Source organism: Phacochoerus africanus, chromosome 3, assembly GCF_016906955.1.
Source record: "Phacochoerus africanus isolate WHEZ1 chromosome 3, ROS_Pafr_v1, whole genome shotgun sequence".
NCBI lineage: Eukaryota > Metazoa > Chordata > Mammalia > Artiodactyla > Suidae > Phacochoerus > Phacochoerus africanus.
The window spans coordinates 14,769,214-14,783,969 of NC_062546.1; the positions used below are offsets into that span (position 1 = coordinate 14,769,214).

Genomic DNA, 14,756 nt, shown 5'->3' on the forward strand with positions numbered 1-14,756 from the left:
GCCAGATCTGGAGTCAGGGTGATGTGCTCAATCTGCCTTCATGGGGCGTTTATTCCAACAGAGAAGCCAGAAACAGACAACTAGACCCAGGACGGGCAGAGGGTCTAAGGGAAGAGGTCAGGAAGTCAGGATGTTTATCGAAGACCTACTATGTGCCAGACGCTGTAGACTATGGACAAGATGATAAATACAACCAACATGGATGGATCTTGCCCCTGGCGGAAGTGCTCTATAGGGTACTTGACCTAGGACTTGGGGAAGGGGAGTCATCAAGCCACCTCTAAAAGGTGGAACCTGCTGCTGGCAGCTTTGTCTCGTTTAACCCTCTTAACAGCCCTTCCAGCTGGGTTTCCCCATTTTATAGAATAGGAAACTGAGGCTCAGAGAGAGTTAGGAACTTGCCCAGGAGTTCCCACTGTGGTGCCGTGGGTTAAGAATCCTACTGCAGGCCTTCCTGTTGTGGCTCAGAGGTTAACAAACCCAACGAGTATCCATGAGGACGTAGGTTCGATCCCTGGCTTCACTCCGTGGGTTAAGGATCCAGTGTTGCCATGAGCGGTGGTGTAGGTTGCGGATGTGGCTTGGATCCTGTGTTGCTCTGGCTGTGGTGTAGGCCGCCAGCTACAGCTCCAATTTGACCCCTAGCCTGGGAGCCTCCATATGCCACAGGTGCAGCCCTAAAAAGACCAAATAAAAACAAAACAAAACAAAACAAAAAAACCGTGGAGATGTGGATTTGATCCCTGGCCGGATAACTTCCACATGCCGCAGGAATGGCCAAAAAAAAGGCAGGAATGGGGATAAAAACACTTAAAAAAAAAAAAGAACTGCCCAAGGTCGGATAACATGTAAATGGTGGGAAGAAGGCTTGACTCCATATCTGTCTGACTCCAAAGTCCCTCATTTTTGTGGGCCTTATGTCTGACTCTGTAGCCCTGGCACATGGAAGGCCCTCAGTAAGGGCCCAGTAAATGAGTCAATGAATGAATTTTCAGAGCCACACGATTTAAGGACAACTTCATGGGTTGACTTGGGAATTTTCTCCCAGACCTCCCAGGAGCACACCAGCCTCCAGGAAGCTTCTTCCAGCATCAGGGGGTAGAGTGGGGAGTGGAACAGAGTCTATAGCAAAATATGCCATCAATTCCTCCTATCCCTTTTTTTTTTTTTTTGGTCTTTTGTCTTTTCAGGGCCGCTTCTCGTGGCATATGGAGGTTCCCAGGCTAGGGGTCGAATCGGAGCTGTCGCCGCCGGCCCACGCCACAGCCACCGCAACGCCAGATCTGAGCCACGTCTGCAACCTACACCACAGCTCACGGCGATGCCAGATCCTTAACCCACTAAGCGAGGCCAGGGATCGAACCTGAAACCTCATGGTTCCCAGTCGGATTCATTTTCTCTGCACCACAACGGGAACTCCCAATTCCTCCTATCTTGAACTGGCCTCTTAGTAAAGTGGGGGAGCAGGACTGTATCCCCGACCCCTTGAATCCGGGCCACCTTATGACTGGCTTTGGCCAAGAGAGTGTCACAGAAGTGATATTCTGCAAATCCCCAGATTGGCCTTAAGAGACCTTTCAGCTTTCACTCTCCCCTCCTGAACGTGGCCCTGAGACTGCCATAGAAGGGAGCCAGCTCAGCCCCCTGGAGGATGAGAGCAGGTCTAGCCAACAGCCAAGATCAACCACCAGGCTTGCACATGAGGCCATCTGGGACCTTCCAGGCAGCCGACCCTCCAGTTAAAAGGCGGCCGCATGAAGGAACCCAGAAGAGGAGTGGGCTGGGGAACTCGCTTGATTTCTTTATTCACTGTCCACTGCTATATAACAAACTGCCCCAAAATGTGGTGGCTTAAAACAGCAACATTTTATTAGTTGTCTCAATTCTGTGGGTTGGCTGGGCTGTTCTTTGGCAGGGGTCACTCCCATGGCAACAGTCAGCTGGCAGGTCAGCTAGGACAGCTGGCATGGCTGGGGCTCTCCCTCCATGTGGCCTTTCATCCTAGGCTTCTTCACAGCACACTGGCCTCAGGGTTCCAAGAGGACAAGTCCCAGGACACAAGGGCTTGTCAAGCCTTTGCTTTTGTCACACTTGGCTGATGTCCCACTGGCCAATGTGAGCCTCGTGGCCAAGGCCAGAGTCAGTGTGGGAGGGAATGACCCAAAAGTGTGGATCCCAACAGGTGTAGTTCATTGGGAGCTATCACCAGAGCAACCTGTCACTCGGTGTGACCCTGGGGGCAGGGTCCAGAGGGACCGTGGCCTCAAGGTACCTACTTCCTAGTTGCCCAGAGATGGCATCCGATCACAAACTCAATGATGTTTCATCCTGTTTCCAAGGGAGAGGATTTTAGTGTCCCCAGTTCTTCTGGAGCTGGAGGTGACAGGGACAGCAAGGAGGCCAGCCACATGAGGGTGGCTCCTCACCCACAGGGGTGGATCTCAGCCTGACCCCTGTTCCAAGCACCACTCGGAGCCGGGGTCATGGAGCTTTTGGTTCACAAGCTCATAGATGCACAGTGGGCCCCATCCCATCACCAGCCTCCATATCAGTGAGCTCCTAGATGTGTACACAGGACATGCACCAAGCTTAGCACATAGTCAGCACTCAACTGGCCCGCTTGCCTTCTGCCTTTCTGCCTGGCTCACACAAGGAGCTCCGGTCTTTGGTCCAGTGATCACTCTGCTGTCAATCCATCTGTCTGCCCTCTCCCCGCTCCACTGCCCCCCGCCATCTTTCTCCACCCCTCCCTGTCCCTGGCCCCTCTGGCATCCCTGAGAAGGTCTGTTCATGCTGCCTCTGCTGTTCTTGCTTTCCGCCCTCCTTTCTTTCTGTCTCTCTGTCTCTCTCTCCAGGTTGCCGTCTCTCTGTGGATCTCTCTCTAATCGCCTCCTGGGTGTGTGTATTTCTCTCTGGCTCCACTGCTCCTCTCCTGCCTGATTAGGACTGAGATGAGCAAGGGGGATATCACAAGAGCTGAGGCAGGACCACAAAAGTGAACATCTCTCTGTCAGAGGCCTGGGCTCTCCCTCTGTACCTGGTGGTGGCTGGGGTGGGGGATATCAACTGGGCTGGGCAGGGACCCTCCATCCTTACAGTGGTCCAGCAGAGCAGTTCACAGCATGGACTCTGGCCCCAGAGTGCCTGCTGGAATCCTGACTGTGAGCTTTCTACATGAGCGACCTTGGGCCAGTACTTAACCCGTGCCTCCATCTCATCATCTGTAAAATGGGTATAATTGCCTTCCTCTTAGAGGTGTTGAGGGGATTAAATGAGGCGATTCACTTAAGGTGCTTAGAAGTATGCCAGGCACAGAGTAAATGCACGTCAATATCCGTTACTATTGTTACGGTTCTATGCAATTCTCACGAGATGAAACTCTGCAGCAGCGGTTCTCAAGCGATTTTTCCCCCAGGGACCGTTTGACAACATCTGGAACTAGGGTTGGCTGTCGAGGGTGCTGCTACTGGCATCTAGCGGGTAGAATTATCCTGCCCCAAATGTCAATGGTGCCAAGTTGGAGAAATCCTGTTCTTTAGGGAGGTACCGTGATTGTCCCATTTTACGGTTAAAGAAACTGAGGTTCAGAGCAGTGAAGGGATTTGCTCAAGATCACGTGGTCAGCAGATGGCAGAGCTGGGATTTATCCCAGGTTCATCTGCTTCCAGGTCTCTCCTGCCCTTGGAAAGACCAGTCCCAGCTGAGGGGGGTCAGGAGGGGGTTTACTGAGGAGTCTGGAAGGCTGCTGATAGAGGGTCTGTATGACCCCCTGTTTAGACAGACTGCACTTTCCCACAGAAACAGGGCCACCATCCAGGTGCCCCATCCCTGGCTCCCCCAGCTACACACACACACACACACACACACACTATAGCCTCTCCTCCCATTCTGTCGCCTTTAGTGGTGTCCAGGGGCTGTTTGGGGACATCAGGAGTCAGAGATTGGGTTTTATGGGGCGCATCATGGGCCTGCTGGTGCATGACTCCACCTGGCGCTCAGGGCCCAGGCACCACCTGCCACCACCTGGTGCTCGGCAGGTTGGAGTGTGGGGTGCGGGGGGGCTCTGAATGCCTCATCAACTCCTCCCTCCACCCTGGTCTCCCACTGGCGAGGAGACAAGAAGCCCAGCCCTCCCCCATGCAGAATTCATCTTGCCACCACCCCCATTCCTGCTGCCCTCCCCCTGCTTCCATTAGCAGCTTGAAGGGTTGTCTGATCAGCGATTCGCTGGTGCCTGGACAGAGAATCTAGGGCCAGGCCTGGGGTGTGGGGCTGAGGGCTGGGGGCATGACGTAATCGTGGGAGAATAAGAGTGTGTGCCAGCAGCTAGGCGTCTGTGTGGGCGTGTGACCTCGTATGTGTCATGTATGTTGAACGTAAGGATGTGGGGCACATCAGTGTCTGTGTGCAGGTGAACATGACTCCACAGTGAGTGTGTTTGAAGGTGGGTGTGAGCTCAGTTCGTGTCGTTAAGTACTCACTGACCTGCTGCTCGGGGCCCGCCCTGGCCTGAGTGCCACGGACCTAGAGATGGATCAGGCACAGGCCAGGCTCATATATAGAAATCCCGGGGTCACACAGTGGCTGGTTCTAGTCCCTACGCCTCTTTTCAGTAAACCAGAGTCCATAGTCTGTTGCTTTTGTGTTGTGTGTATGTGTGTGTGTGCGAGTGTGTGTGTTTGAAAGTAGGTGTGTTAATATGTCTGTATGTAAATGTGCATGAGTGTGTATGTGTACAAGTGTGCGGGAGAGAGTGTTTGAATCTGAGAGTTGTGTGTGTGTGTGTATTATGTATGTGAGTGCATGTGTGTATGCAGTAGTGAGTGTGAGTTATCTGTGTGAGTGTATCTGTATAAGCGCATGTGTGTGTGCGGGGCTGTGCGTGTGTGTGTTGGTGTGTGTTGGCTGCTGAGCCCCGCACCTGCACGGCAGTCATCTCTGTGTCTTATGCGTCCACTGCTCTGCTCTTGAACTTGAATGAGCCCAGCCTCTGCCTGGGGAGTGGCCTCCATATCCGCTGGCAGCTGTGGGAGGGTGGCAGTCCCTGGCCTCACCCTCCTTCATCCACAGGTGTGATCCGGACGGCCGTGCCCGACCTTGACCGCGAGAGCCAAGAGCGCTACGAGGTGGTGATCCAGGCCACAGACATGGCGGGCCAGCTGGGCGGCCTCTCGGGCTCCACTACTGTCACCATCGTGGTCACTGACGTCAACGACAACCCGCCCCGGTTCCCACAGAGTGAGTGAGGCCTTCCCGGAGGGTGGAGGTGCATCTGGGTGTCTGTCTGGTCACCCCTCCAAGGCGCCCCGCTGCCCTGTAGGCCTCGCACCAGAGGGACGCCCCATCTGTCCATCCAAGTCACCCATGAACTCCCTGCCCCCCTCCAGTCCCGCTGCTTGCAGGGGACAACCCCGAGGTTGTCTGGTTTTTCCAAGCAACAGTCGCCTTCCCACCCCTCACCTTGTTTCCTGCCAAGAGTGAGCCCCTCTGCCCACCGCCCACCCCGGCCCCTCCCTGACCCTTGCACACACCCCGTCCTGCTTATTGCATGTCATCTGTTACGGACCCAAGCTTGCCAAGGGACGTTGGGGATGGGGGGACAGACACAGGGCTATCTTACGGATATTGACAGAGGCTGCCACCATGCTCAGGCCAAGGGACACCTATAATTGTGCACAGGGCAGCTGAGGGCTGGGGTGGCAGGTCTTTCCTTTGTCTTCTGAGGCAGGAGGACAGGCTTCTGGGCTTCTCCGTGAAAGCAGGAGGCCTTTCCACTCTCTGCCTCCCCTGGCACTCTCTACCTCCCCTGGGGATGGTGGGTTTCTTTGCCCTGGTCCCCCAGCACCCCATCAGCCCAGCCAGCCCCTCTGTCCCAGGTTCAGGCCCAGAGCCGCACCAGAGATGTCGCCGAAGCTGGCAGAGACTAAATGCTGTGGGGAGCTGGGCTGATTCCTATCGGGCGAGTCATTACTCGAGGGCTGCTGCTCTCACATTAGGCCCTGCCACGGGGGACTGACCCCCGAGCGATAAGGGAATCCAATCCCTGAGCTGAGAGCACATCTCGGCTTAGCGCCTCAGCCCAGACTCACAGCAGGGTGGGCAGTGCCCGCCAGCCAGCTCCACGCCCCTGTCGCTGTTGCTGGGGAGGGGGGGGCGGGGGGGCCCCCATCCAAGCCCCACTCACTGATGGGGAAGCTTCGGAGGGCCATGTGGAGGGGTAGGGGCCACCCACTCTTCTCCCCAAGTGTACCAGGCTCTGTGAGCTGGAAGAGGTGGGGCAGAGCAGAGGGGCCAGGGCCCCAGAAGTCTCTGGATTATTCATTCATGCATTCCTTTCTTTCTTTTGCTTCTTTTATTCTTTTTTAGCTGCGGCACGGCATACGGAGTTCCCAGGCCAAGGATCAGATCTGAGCTGCTGTTGCAACTTATGCTCTAGCTGGGGCAACAATGCCAGATCCTTAACCCACTGTGCCAGGCCAGGGATTGAACCTACAGCCCAGTACTCCCAAAACACCACCAATCCTGTTGTGCCACAGTGGGAACTCCCCTTCCTTTATTTCTTTATTGTGAAATACGGCTCACAGACAGAAGGGTGTAACATATAATTGTCCGATTCAAATGATTATAAAGCCAACACTCCTATAACCACCAGCCACGACCCTAGAAACCCCCACATGCTCTTTCTTGATCATAACTTCTCCTCCACCCCTTCCTCCAGAGTTAACCATCTGCTTTTGTGATTACCACCGCCTTGCTTTTCTTTTTCTTTTTTATTGAAGTATAGTTGATTACAATATTATATCAACCACAGGTGTACAATGCAGTGATTCACCATTTTTAAAGGTTATACTCCATTTATAGTTATTATAAAGTATCTGTTACATTCCCCATGTTGTACAATATATCCCTATAGCTTATTTTAAACCTAATAATTTGTATCTCTGTATCTCCCACCCCTATCATGCCTCTCCCCACTGGTAACCACTGGTTTATTCTCTATATCTGTGAGTCTGCTTCTTTTCTGTTATATTCACTAGTTCGTTGTATTTTTTGGATTCCACATACAAGTTAAACTATATAGTATTTCTCTTTCTCTGACTGACTTATTTCACTTAGCATAATACCCTCCAAGTCCATATTGCTGGAAATGGCAAAACTTCATTCTTTTTTATAGCTGAGTATTATCCCTTTGTGTGTGTGTATCACACCTTCCTTATCCATTTCTTTAGGATGGATTCACCCATGTATGCATCACCTAACATTATAGTTTAATTTCATTTGTTTGTTTAACCTCATATAAATGGAACCCTACATTCCATTAACCCTATGTCCTATAAATGATTTGTCTTGCTTTGTCTCTCAGAATTCTGTTTGTGAAGTGGTATGTTGTTGTTCGTAGCTATAATTTGTTCATTTTCACTGCTGTATAGTATTTCACGATGCATTGACTCTCCTGTCAGTGGACATTTGCTTTGTTTCCAGTTTGAGGCTATGATGGAGAATACTGCTTTGAACATTACTGCCTGTCTCCCAGCGCTGTTTTGTCTGCATTTCTCTTGTGTACAAAGGAGCAGAATAGCTGGGTTGTGGGATAAATCCATTTTCACCTTTACTAAATAATGCCAAGCTGTCTTCCCCCACGAAAAAATGCACATGTCCATGGTGCCGTATGCTCACCAACACTTGGTACTGTCAGATTCTTCATTTGTGTGAATCTGGTGAGTGTGTACGGGCAACTCATGCTGATTTTCATTCATTCACTTACTCGTCACTCACATGTTTCATTTATGTGACAGCATGGTGTTCTGCCAGACACCAGTGAATGCCTGATGAATGAGAGATGTGGTCCTTGCTCTGCAGGCGAGAAGCTTACACCCTGGAGGGAGGGGCGGGGGGAGAGAAAGAGAGGGAGAAAGGGATAGAGAGAGAGAATAAACAGAAAACCGTAGGGAAATGCAGTAATCCTTAGCGTGGGATAAGACGGGGGCCCTGGACACACAGGAGCAGAGCCTGGAGGCCTGAGACGCCTCCTTAATGGAGGCAATATTCAGTGAAACTAGAAAAAGAGTGGGAACAGGAGAGGAGAAGGCAAAGAGGAGCATTAAGAGAGGGACTGTCTAGAGGTGGGATAGAGCGAGTCATCCTTCAGGAATGACCGGAACTCCAGCCAGCCTGAACTTCAAGTTGGGGTGGGGGGCAGTTGGGGGCCCGAGGCTGCAGAAGTCAGCAGGGGCCAGGCAGCAAGCATCTTGCGGGGCAGGCCAAGGCAAGGGCCTTGTACAAATCCATCCCAGGACAGCGGAGAGCTGCGGCAAGGAGGAGGGCAGGGGAGTGGTCGGCTTGTGTTGTGAGCCCCCCTCGCTGCGTGTGTGAATCAGAGGCAGCCACTCCACACAAGGGGATCCAGACCGAGTGGGGGTCCCAAGAGACACATCCCCATCTCCAGAACCCCTGCTTCACCTGGGCTGGCCCATCATTTAGCACATCACCCCCCGCCCCTTCATCTTGGCTCTGGGAGGAGAGCAGGGAGCTATTTGCATCTCGTCAGACCCTCCTCCTTCCGGTTTCCCCCTCGGCTTCCATCCTCTGGCCACGAGGGGCCATCTTGCCATTCTTCAAACACGCCAGGCATTGCACCCGCCTCAGGGCCTTGGCACCTGCGGTTCCCTCTGTCTGGAATGCTCGTTCCGAAATAGCTGCTTAACTCACTCCCTCACCTCCCTCAGCCTTTTGGCAGAAATGCCACCTTTCAGGGAGGCCTTCCTGGATCACCCCATTCCAGACTCCAGACACGCCTTCATCACTCCCCATTCCCCTCCTGGCTTCGTTTTTCTCCAAAGTACCATTTGACATACTGCATGTTTTACTGATGTGACCGTTTAGTGTTTTTCCCCTGCCACTAAGAGGAGAGCACTGTGAGCCCTGGGATCTGGGTCTGTTTTGTCTGTTGCTGCAACCCCAGCGCCTAGAGGTGCCTCTGGGACATCAGAGATGCTCGATAAATATGTGGGAATGAAGGAACTAATATTAACATCAAGAGCAACAAAACCTCAGCATGAAGCCCGACCATTTTAGTACAATTTGTTCCCTTTCTTGGCTACTCTCAGGTGCTGGGCCCTATGCTAAGCCCTTGACATGCATCAGCATCTGAGCTACTCGTGGGATTAGCAGCGCTGTTGGGAAGGCACCATTATTATTCCCATTCTACAGATGAGGAAAACCAAAGCTCTGGATCATACGGCCAGGACTGACTCCAGAGCCTTAGCCTTGATCATTCTGGGGACACTGAGTCCCAGAGAACTGCAGGCACTTTCCCAAATCAATCAGGGAGTAAAGCCGTCAGAACTGGAACCTCCTCTTACGCTGCATCCCGCATTTCTGCAAAGGACTTGCCTCTGCCAGTGCCCACCCTGGCCAAGCAGGGAGCTCCTTTAAGACGCTGCCCTCGGGAGTTCCCATTGTGGCTGAGCAGGTCAAGAACCCAACTAGTTTCCATGAGAATGCAGGTTCAATCCCTGGCCTTGTTCAGTGGCTTAAGGATCAGGTGTTGCCGTGAGCTAAGGTGAAGGTCACGGATGTGGCTCCGATCCTGCGTTGCTGCGTCTGCGGCGCAGGCCGACAGCTGCAGCTCTGACTCGACCCCCTGGCCTGGGAGCTTCCATATGCTGCAGGTGCAGCCCTGAGACCCCCTCCTCTCCCCCAGCTGCTGGAAGCTGGGGGAGGGGCTGCCCCTTCGGCCCTGCTCACAGCCGTATCCCCTACAGAGATGTACCAGTTCAGCATCCAGGAGTCCGCCCCCATCGGCACAGCAGTGGGACGCGTGAAGGCCGAGGACTCGGACGTGGGGGAAAACACAGACATGACTTACCATCTCAGGGAGGAGAGCGGCAGCGGCGGCCATGTGTTCAAGGTCACCACTGACAGCGACACTCAGGAGGCCATCATTGTAGTGCAGAAGGTACGGCTGCTGCGGGAGGGGTGGGGAGGCAGGCCCCAGGGCAGTGGGGTCAGGGAGGCTGCCAAGCGGCCAGGAGCCCCCGTCCCACTCCACTCCAGGGCTTAGGTCTTTGCAGAGCCCCTGGACCAACCTGGGAAACCCCTGACGGTGCTGTTCTCACCTTACAAATGAAAACAGGAGGCACAGAAAGGTTAAGTGACTTGTCCAAGGTTGCACAGCCAGCTGTGGAGAGTCAGGATTCGGTCCAGGTTTTGAGTCTGTGCTGAGCTAATTCAAGTTCATACCAGGGCCTTCACACTCATTGTTTCCTTTACTCCTCGTGTTGCCCAATATTATGCCCATTTTTACAAGTGAGAAAACAGAGGCTCAGAGAGGCCAAAGCGCTTCTCCGCGATCACTCCTGTAAGGGGGAGCGTGGGATGGGAACCCAGGTCTGGTGACCCCACAGCTCCTTCCTCCCTGAGTCTAACAGCCTCCACGCCGGCTCGCTAGCCCAGGAACCAGAAACTAAAACAGCAGACTCAGCAACCCCCAGGGACAGGGAACCGAGGTCAAAAAGAAAAGCAAAACTCCCTCTTCCAGGCCTTGGTCACGGGCTTGGCGGTTCAGGGCTGCGCAGGCCTTTGAAGCTGTCCTCTCCAGCCCTGCTCCCCCAGGGAGGTCTGAATCCCCTGCCCTTGCCCACAAATGGTCACAGGCCTTTGTACACCCCTGGGGACGGGATGCTCACTCCCTATCCTTGTCCAGCTCTTCTTCCTCCCATTCAGCCAGAATCTGTCTCCTTAAATCTGCTCCTATCAGCCCAGGCTCTACCCTCTACTCTCTGGGGCCCACAGAAACATCTGGCCCTTCACTCACTCGATGAGCACATTCTGACCCATTCTCTGCCTGGCCGTGAGGGTTTGAGCATAGAGAAAACTCCCAGTTTCCTCAACTGGGAAAATAATACAATACTAATAACGAAGTGTTTACAACGTGCCAAGTGCCCTTCGACTGCTTTCCATGTATTAACTCATTTCATCCCTACAACCCGCTGAGGTACTATTATTGCCCATTTTACAGATGAGAAACTGAGGCCCTGAGAAGTTCAGTGATTTGCATCCAAGGTCTCGCATCTTACAAAGCAGTGTAGGGATACAGGCCTGGGCAGTCCAGTTCCAGAATCCACCCTTTTAAGCCTTACATGGTTTTCAGTCTTCTGATCTCCATTTGTCCTCAATGGAAGATGAGCCCATTTCACAGATGGGGAACTGGAGGCCCAGAGAGGCCCAGCATCACAGAGCAGCAGAACAGGCCCCAAGCCCAGCCTGCATCCGCAGTGCTGCCCCCTCTGCCCCCCCTCCCCCCAGCTCTTGGGCCCCCTCCTGCCTGCTCCAGCAGTGGCGCCTGAGGTGTCCCTGTGGAGTCAGTGCTGGCTCAGGGAGCAGCGCCCCCGCCTGATTGATGACCTGGCTCCAGAGCCCATCGCTCACTCCCGGGCCAGGCCAGCGCCTGCCTCCCTGCATCCTGATTTCCCAGGCAACAGAATGCAGGAAGTTGGTAACCCTTCTTTTTCTTCTTCTTCTTTTTTTCCCTGCTGAAGAAGGGAGTGGGAGGATGGGAGGTTCTGAGAAGAAAGGAGGGTCCCTACACACAGGGCGGGTCTCCAGGAAGGTCACCCTCGCCGCTCAGACGGCTCCCCCGCCATGTAATGGAGGCGCCTGTGGCTCCCCCATTGCAATTTCTCTTTGTTCTAAGGCATTGTCCTTAGAAGGCCAGAGCCAACACAGCCATGGAGCTCATTCATCAGAGGGTCACCCACCAGCACTCCCTGATGAGAAGCAGGGCTCAGCGTGGCTTCAGCCAGATCTCTGAAGAGAGCTTTAAGGCAGCCTGGCTTATAGGGCTCAACTCACATTAGCAGTCCCACCTAACCCTCCCCCCTGAGGCCCAGAGAGGCCAAACAGCTTGCCCGCTGACCCAGACCGAGTCCACAGCAGATCCAGGGTCCTCTCCTCTCATGGGGTTAAGGACTGAGACTCAGGAGCCACACTGCCTGGGTTTGAATCCTGCCTCTGCTCAGTGACCTTGGGCAAATTCCAGAAACTTCTAGGTCTCAATTTCCTCATGTGCAAATTGGGGTAATAAAAATACAAGCCTCTTTGCGATGTTGTAAAATTAGATGAGTCAGTATATTTACTTATATATTTAAAATCCTGACACCGGAGTTCGCTTGTGGTGGGGGGGGGTTAGGGATCCAGCCCCGTCACTGCAGTGGCTCAGGTCACTGCTGCAGTGGGGGTTCAGTCCCTGCCCCGGGAACTTCCACATGCTGCAGGCTTGGCCAAAAGATAAAAAATAAAGATTGGAAGGAAATACGCATCAGAGATGACTTGTGAATAAGAAAAAAAACAAATACGGCACAGAGTAAGTGCTTTGTAAATTAATAAATTACTGAAATGCCCTAACATACTGTGCCCCCTCACCACCCGTGCCCCGGTAACAGGAAGTCTGGGCTGTGTGTCTCTGGGGAAGACTGTCCCCAGCAGGGCCTTACTGTCTCCACGTGCTGGTCTGGGTCTCGGGCACCCGTTTCAGTGGTGCAGCCCCTGCTGAGTCAGCAGTGACCTTGGGCCAGCCCCGCCCTCTCTGGGCCCATCCCCACCCCCGCCTTGAGATCTCGCCCCTGTGGGGGTGAGCCCACTCACCGGGCCTCTGCTTCCCCCACCCCGACCCCAGCGCCTGGACTTCGAGTCCCAGCCTGTGCACACCGTGGTCCTGGAGGCCCTCAACAAGTTCGTGGACCCCCGCTTCGCTGACCTGGGCACCTTCCGGGACCAGGCGATCGTGCGCGTGGCCGTGACCGACGTGGACGAGCCCCCCGAGTTCCAGCCGCCCTCCGGCCTCCTGGAGGTACAGGAGGACGCGCAGGTGGGCTCCCTGGTCGGCGTGGTGACGGCGCGGGACCCCGACGCCGCCAACCGGCCCGTCCGGTGAGACCCCCGCCCGGGGCCGACGCCTGCTGCCTGCAACCCCGCCAGCGCCCCATGGACAGACGGCGGGCAGAGGGGGAGGGGGCCCGGGGCGGGGAGAGGGAGGGGGTAGGGGGAGGGGAGAAAACAGGCCGGAGCCAAAGAGACAAAGGAAACAGATTCCCGAACAGTTGCAGAGACAGGGACGCAGGATAAGGAGAGAGAAGCAGGTGTGACACACAGCGCAGTGAGCGGGCTCAGCCTCCGCCGTCCTCCACCAAAAAAAAAAAAAAAAAAAAAAGATCACTTCATCCTTCCAGCTCTGCAGGTCAGAAATGTTGAAAACACCATCAACTTCTGTGTTACTCTCACACCTCCCTCCAGTCCATCAGCAAATCCTGTCATCTCTGCTTTAAAAACATCTCCTGAATCTGACCATTTCTCACCGCCTCCACTACTGCCCCTTGCTCTTTCCCCTGGATTACTGCCTCCCCGCCGGTCTCCTGCTTCTGCCCTCACCCCTCTTGAATCTAGAATCGCACAGGAGTCAGACTGATCTGCCCCGATGTAAGTCAGAGCGTGGCCTGCCTCTGCTCAAAGCCCTGCCAAGGCACCTCTGGCTCAGAATAAAAGCCCAGACCCTCACAACGCCCCACCCCCAGCCCCCACTTCCACTACCCTCCGCCCCTTGTTCACTCTTCCCAGTCACACTGGCAACTCCACAGACACACCCAGTCCTCCTCTACCTCGGGACCTTCGCAACTCCTGATTCCTCTGCCTAGAACGTTCTCCCCCTTAATAGCCCCATAGTTGGTCCTCTCACTTCCTCCAGGACCTTCCAAAGGAGTCACTTTCTCAGTGACACTTTCCCCAACCATTCTCTCTAAAATGTTAACCTCCCACCAACTTCCCGGCCCCATACTTCATAGGCAATTTTTTTGTCCTCATCAGCCTTCATCACCATTGAATATGCCACCCTTTTTTTCTGATGGTTTTTTGCTCCTCCCTCCAAAAAAAAAATAAGTTCCAGGAGGGTAGGGAGGCGTGTCTGTGTCCATGACTGCATCCTAGGGCTTCACCTGCTGCCAGGCGCTCAGTGGACACTCCCTGACCCATGGTGGACGAATGAAATGCAGAGAAAAGAGGCAGCCACAGAGGGCAGAGAGAGCAACAATGGCAGGAAGTGACCAGAGAGAGAGGAGAGCTGGTGGAAAGAGGGCCAGAGGAACTAACGGACAGAAAGAACCCACCTGGTACTGGAGGAACAGAGAGAGGAGACTTGGCAAGAAAGCCGGAAAGGGAAAGAAAGAATCAGAAGCAGAGAGAAAGGCAGAGTAGGGAGGGAGGCAGGTGGGGGGAGGGGAGGGGATGCTGTGTCTCTGTTGGTGTCCCCGGGGAGGGGTAGGGGTTTGGGAGCTGCAGGGGTTGGGGAATCCCTGACGGTGGCCCAGGTTGGAAGAATGTCAGGTGGAAAGGGAACCAGAGGAGGAGGTGGGGGTAGGGCAAATGGCCATTGTTGGGTGGGTGGGAAAAAGAGCTCCCTGCTTATGCCCTGAAAATCTTGTACATAGTCAGTGAGTGATCCCTGAACCAACTATGTGCCCAGCTTTGGGCCGAGCATTTGGAGAGAGGGGGAAGGGAAGTTAACTTGAGGATCTCTGCATTACACAATGTCAGATGGGTAACATTCCCATCCTGGTCCCTGTGAATGGTGCTCTCAGAGTTGTACAGTGCACAGCCTGTGCAACCTTCCATGGCAACCCTGGGAGAGGACACAAAGATGCCATCCTGCTTAACCAACAATGGACTCCCAGACTGGGAACTACCCTCAGGGGTCTAGAAAGACT

At 54.1% G+C, this 14,756-nt stretch overlaps 1 protein-coding gene across 1 annotated transcript in view; it reads left to right on the forward strand.

Moving 5' to 3' along the window:
* CDH22 (cadherin 22) overlaps nt 1-14,756 on the forward strand; it is a 75,611-nt gene that overhangs the window by 29,204 nt on the left and 31,651 nt on the right. The window contains exons 4-6 of the mRNA XM_047770294.1: nt 5,071-5,238; nt 9,765-9,958; nt 12,677-12,930. Coding sequence (XP_047626250.1) covers nt 5,071-5,238; nt 9,765-9,958; nt 12,677-12,930 — 616 coding nt within the window. The remainder of the gene's footprint in view (nt 1-5,070; nt 5,239-9,764; nt 9,959-12,676; nt 12,931-14,756) is intronic.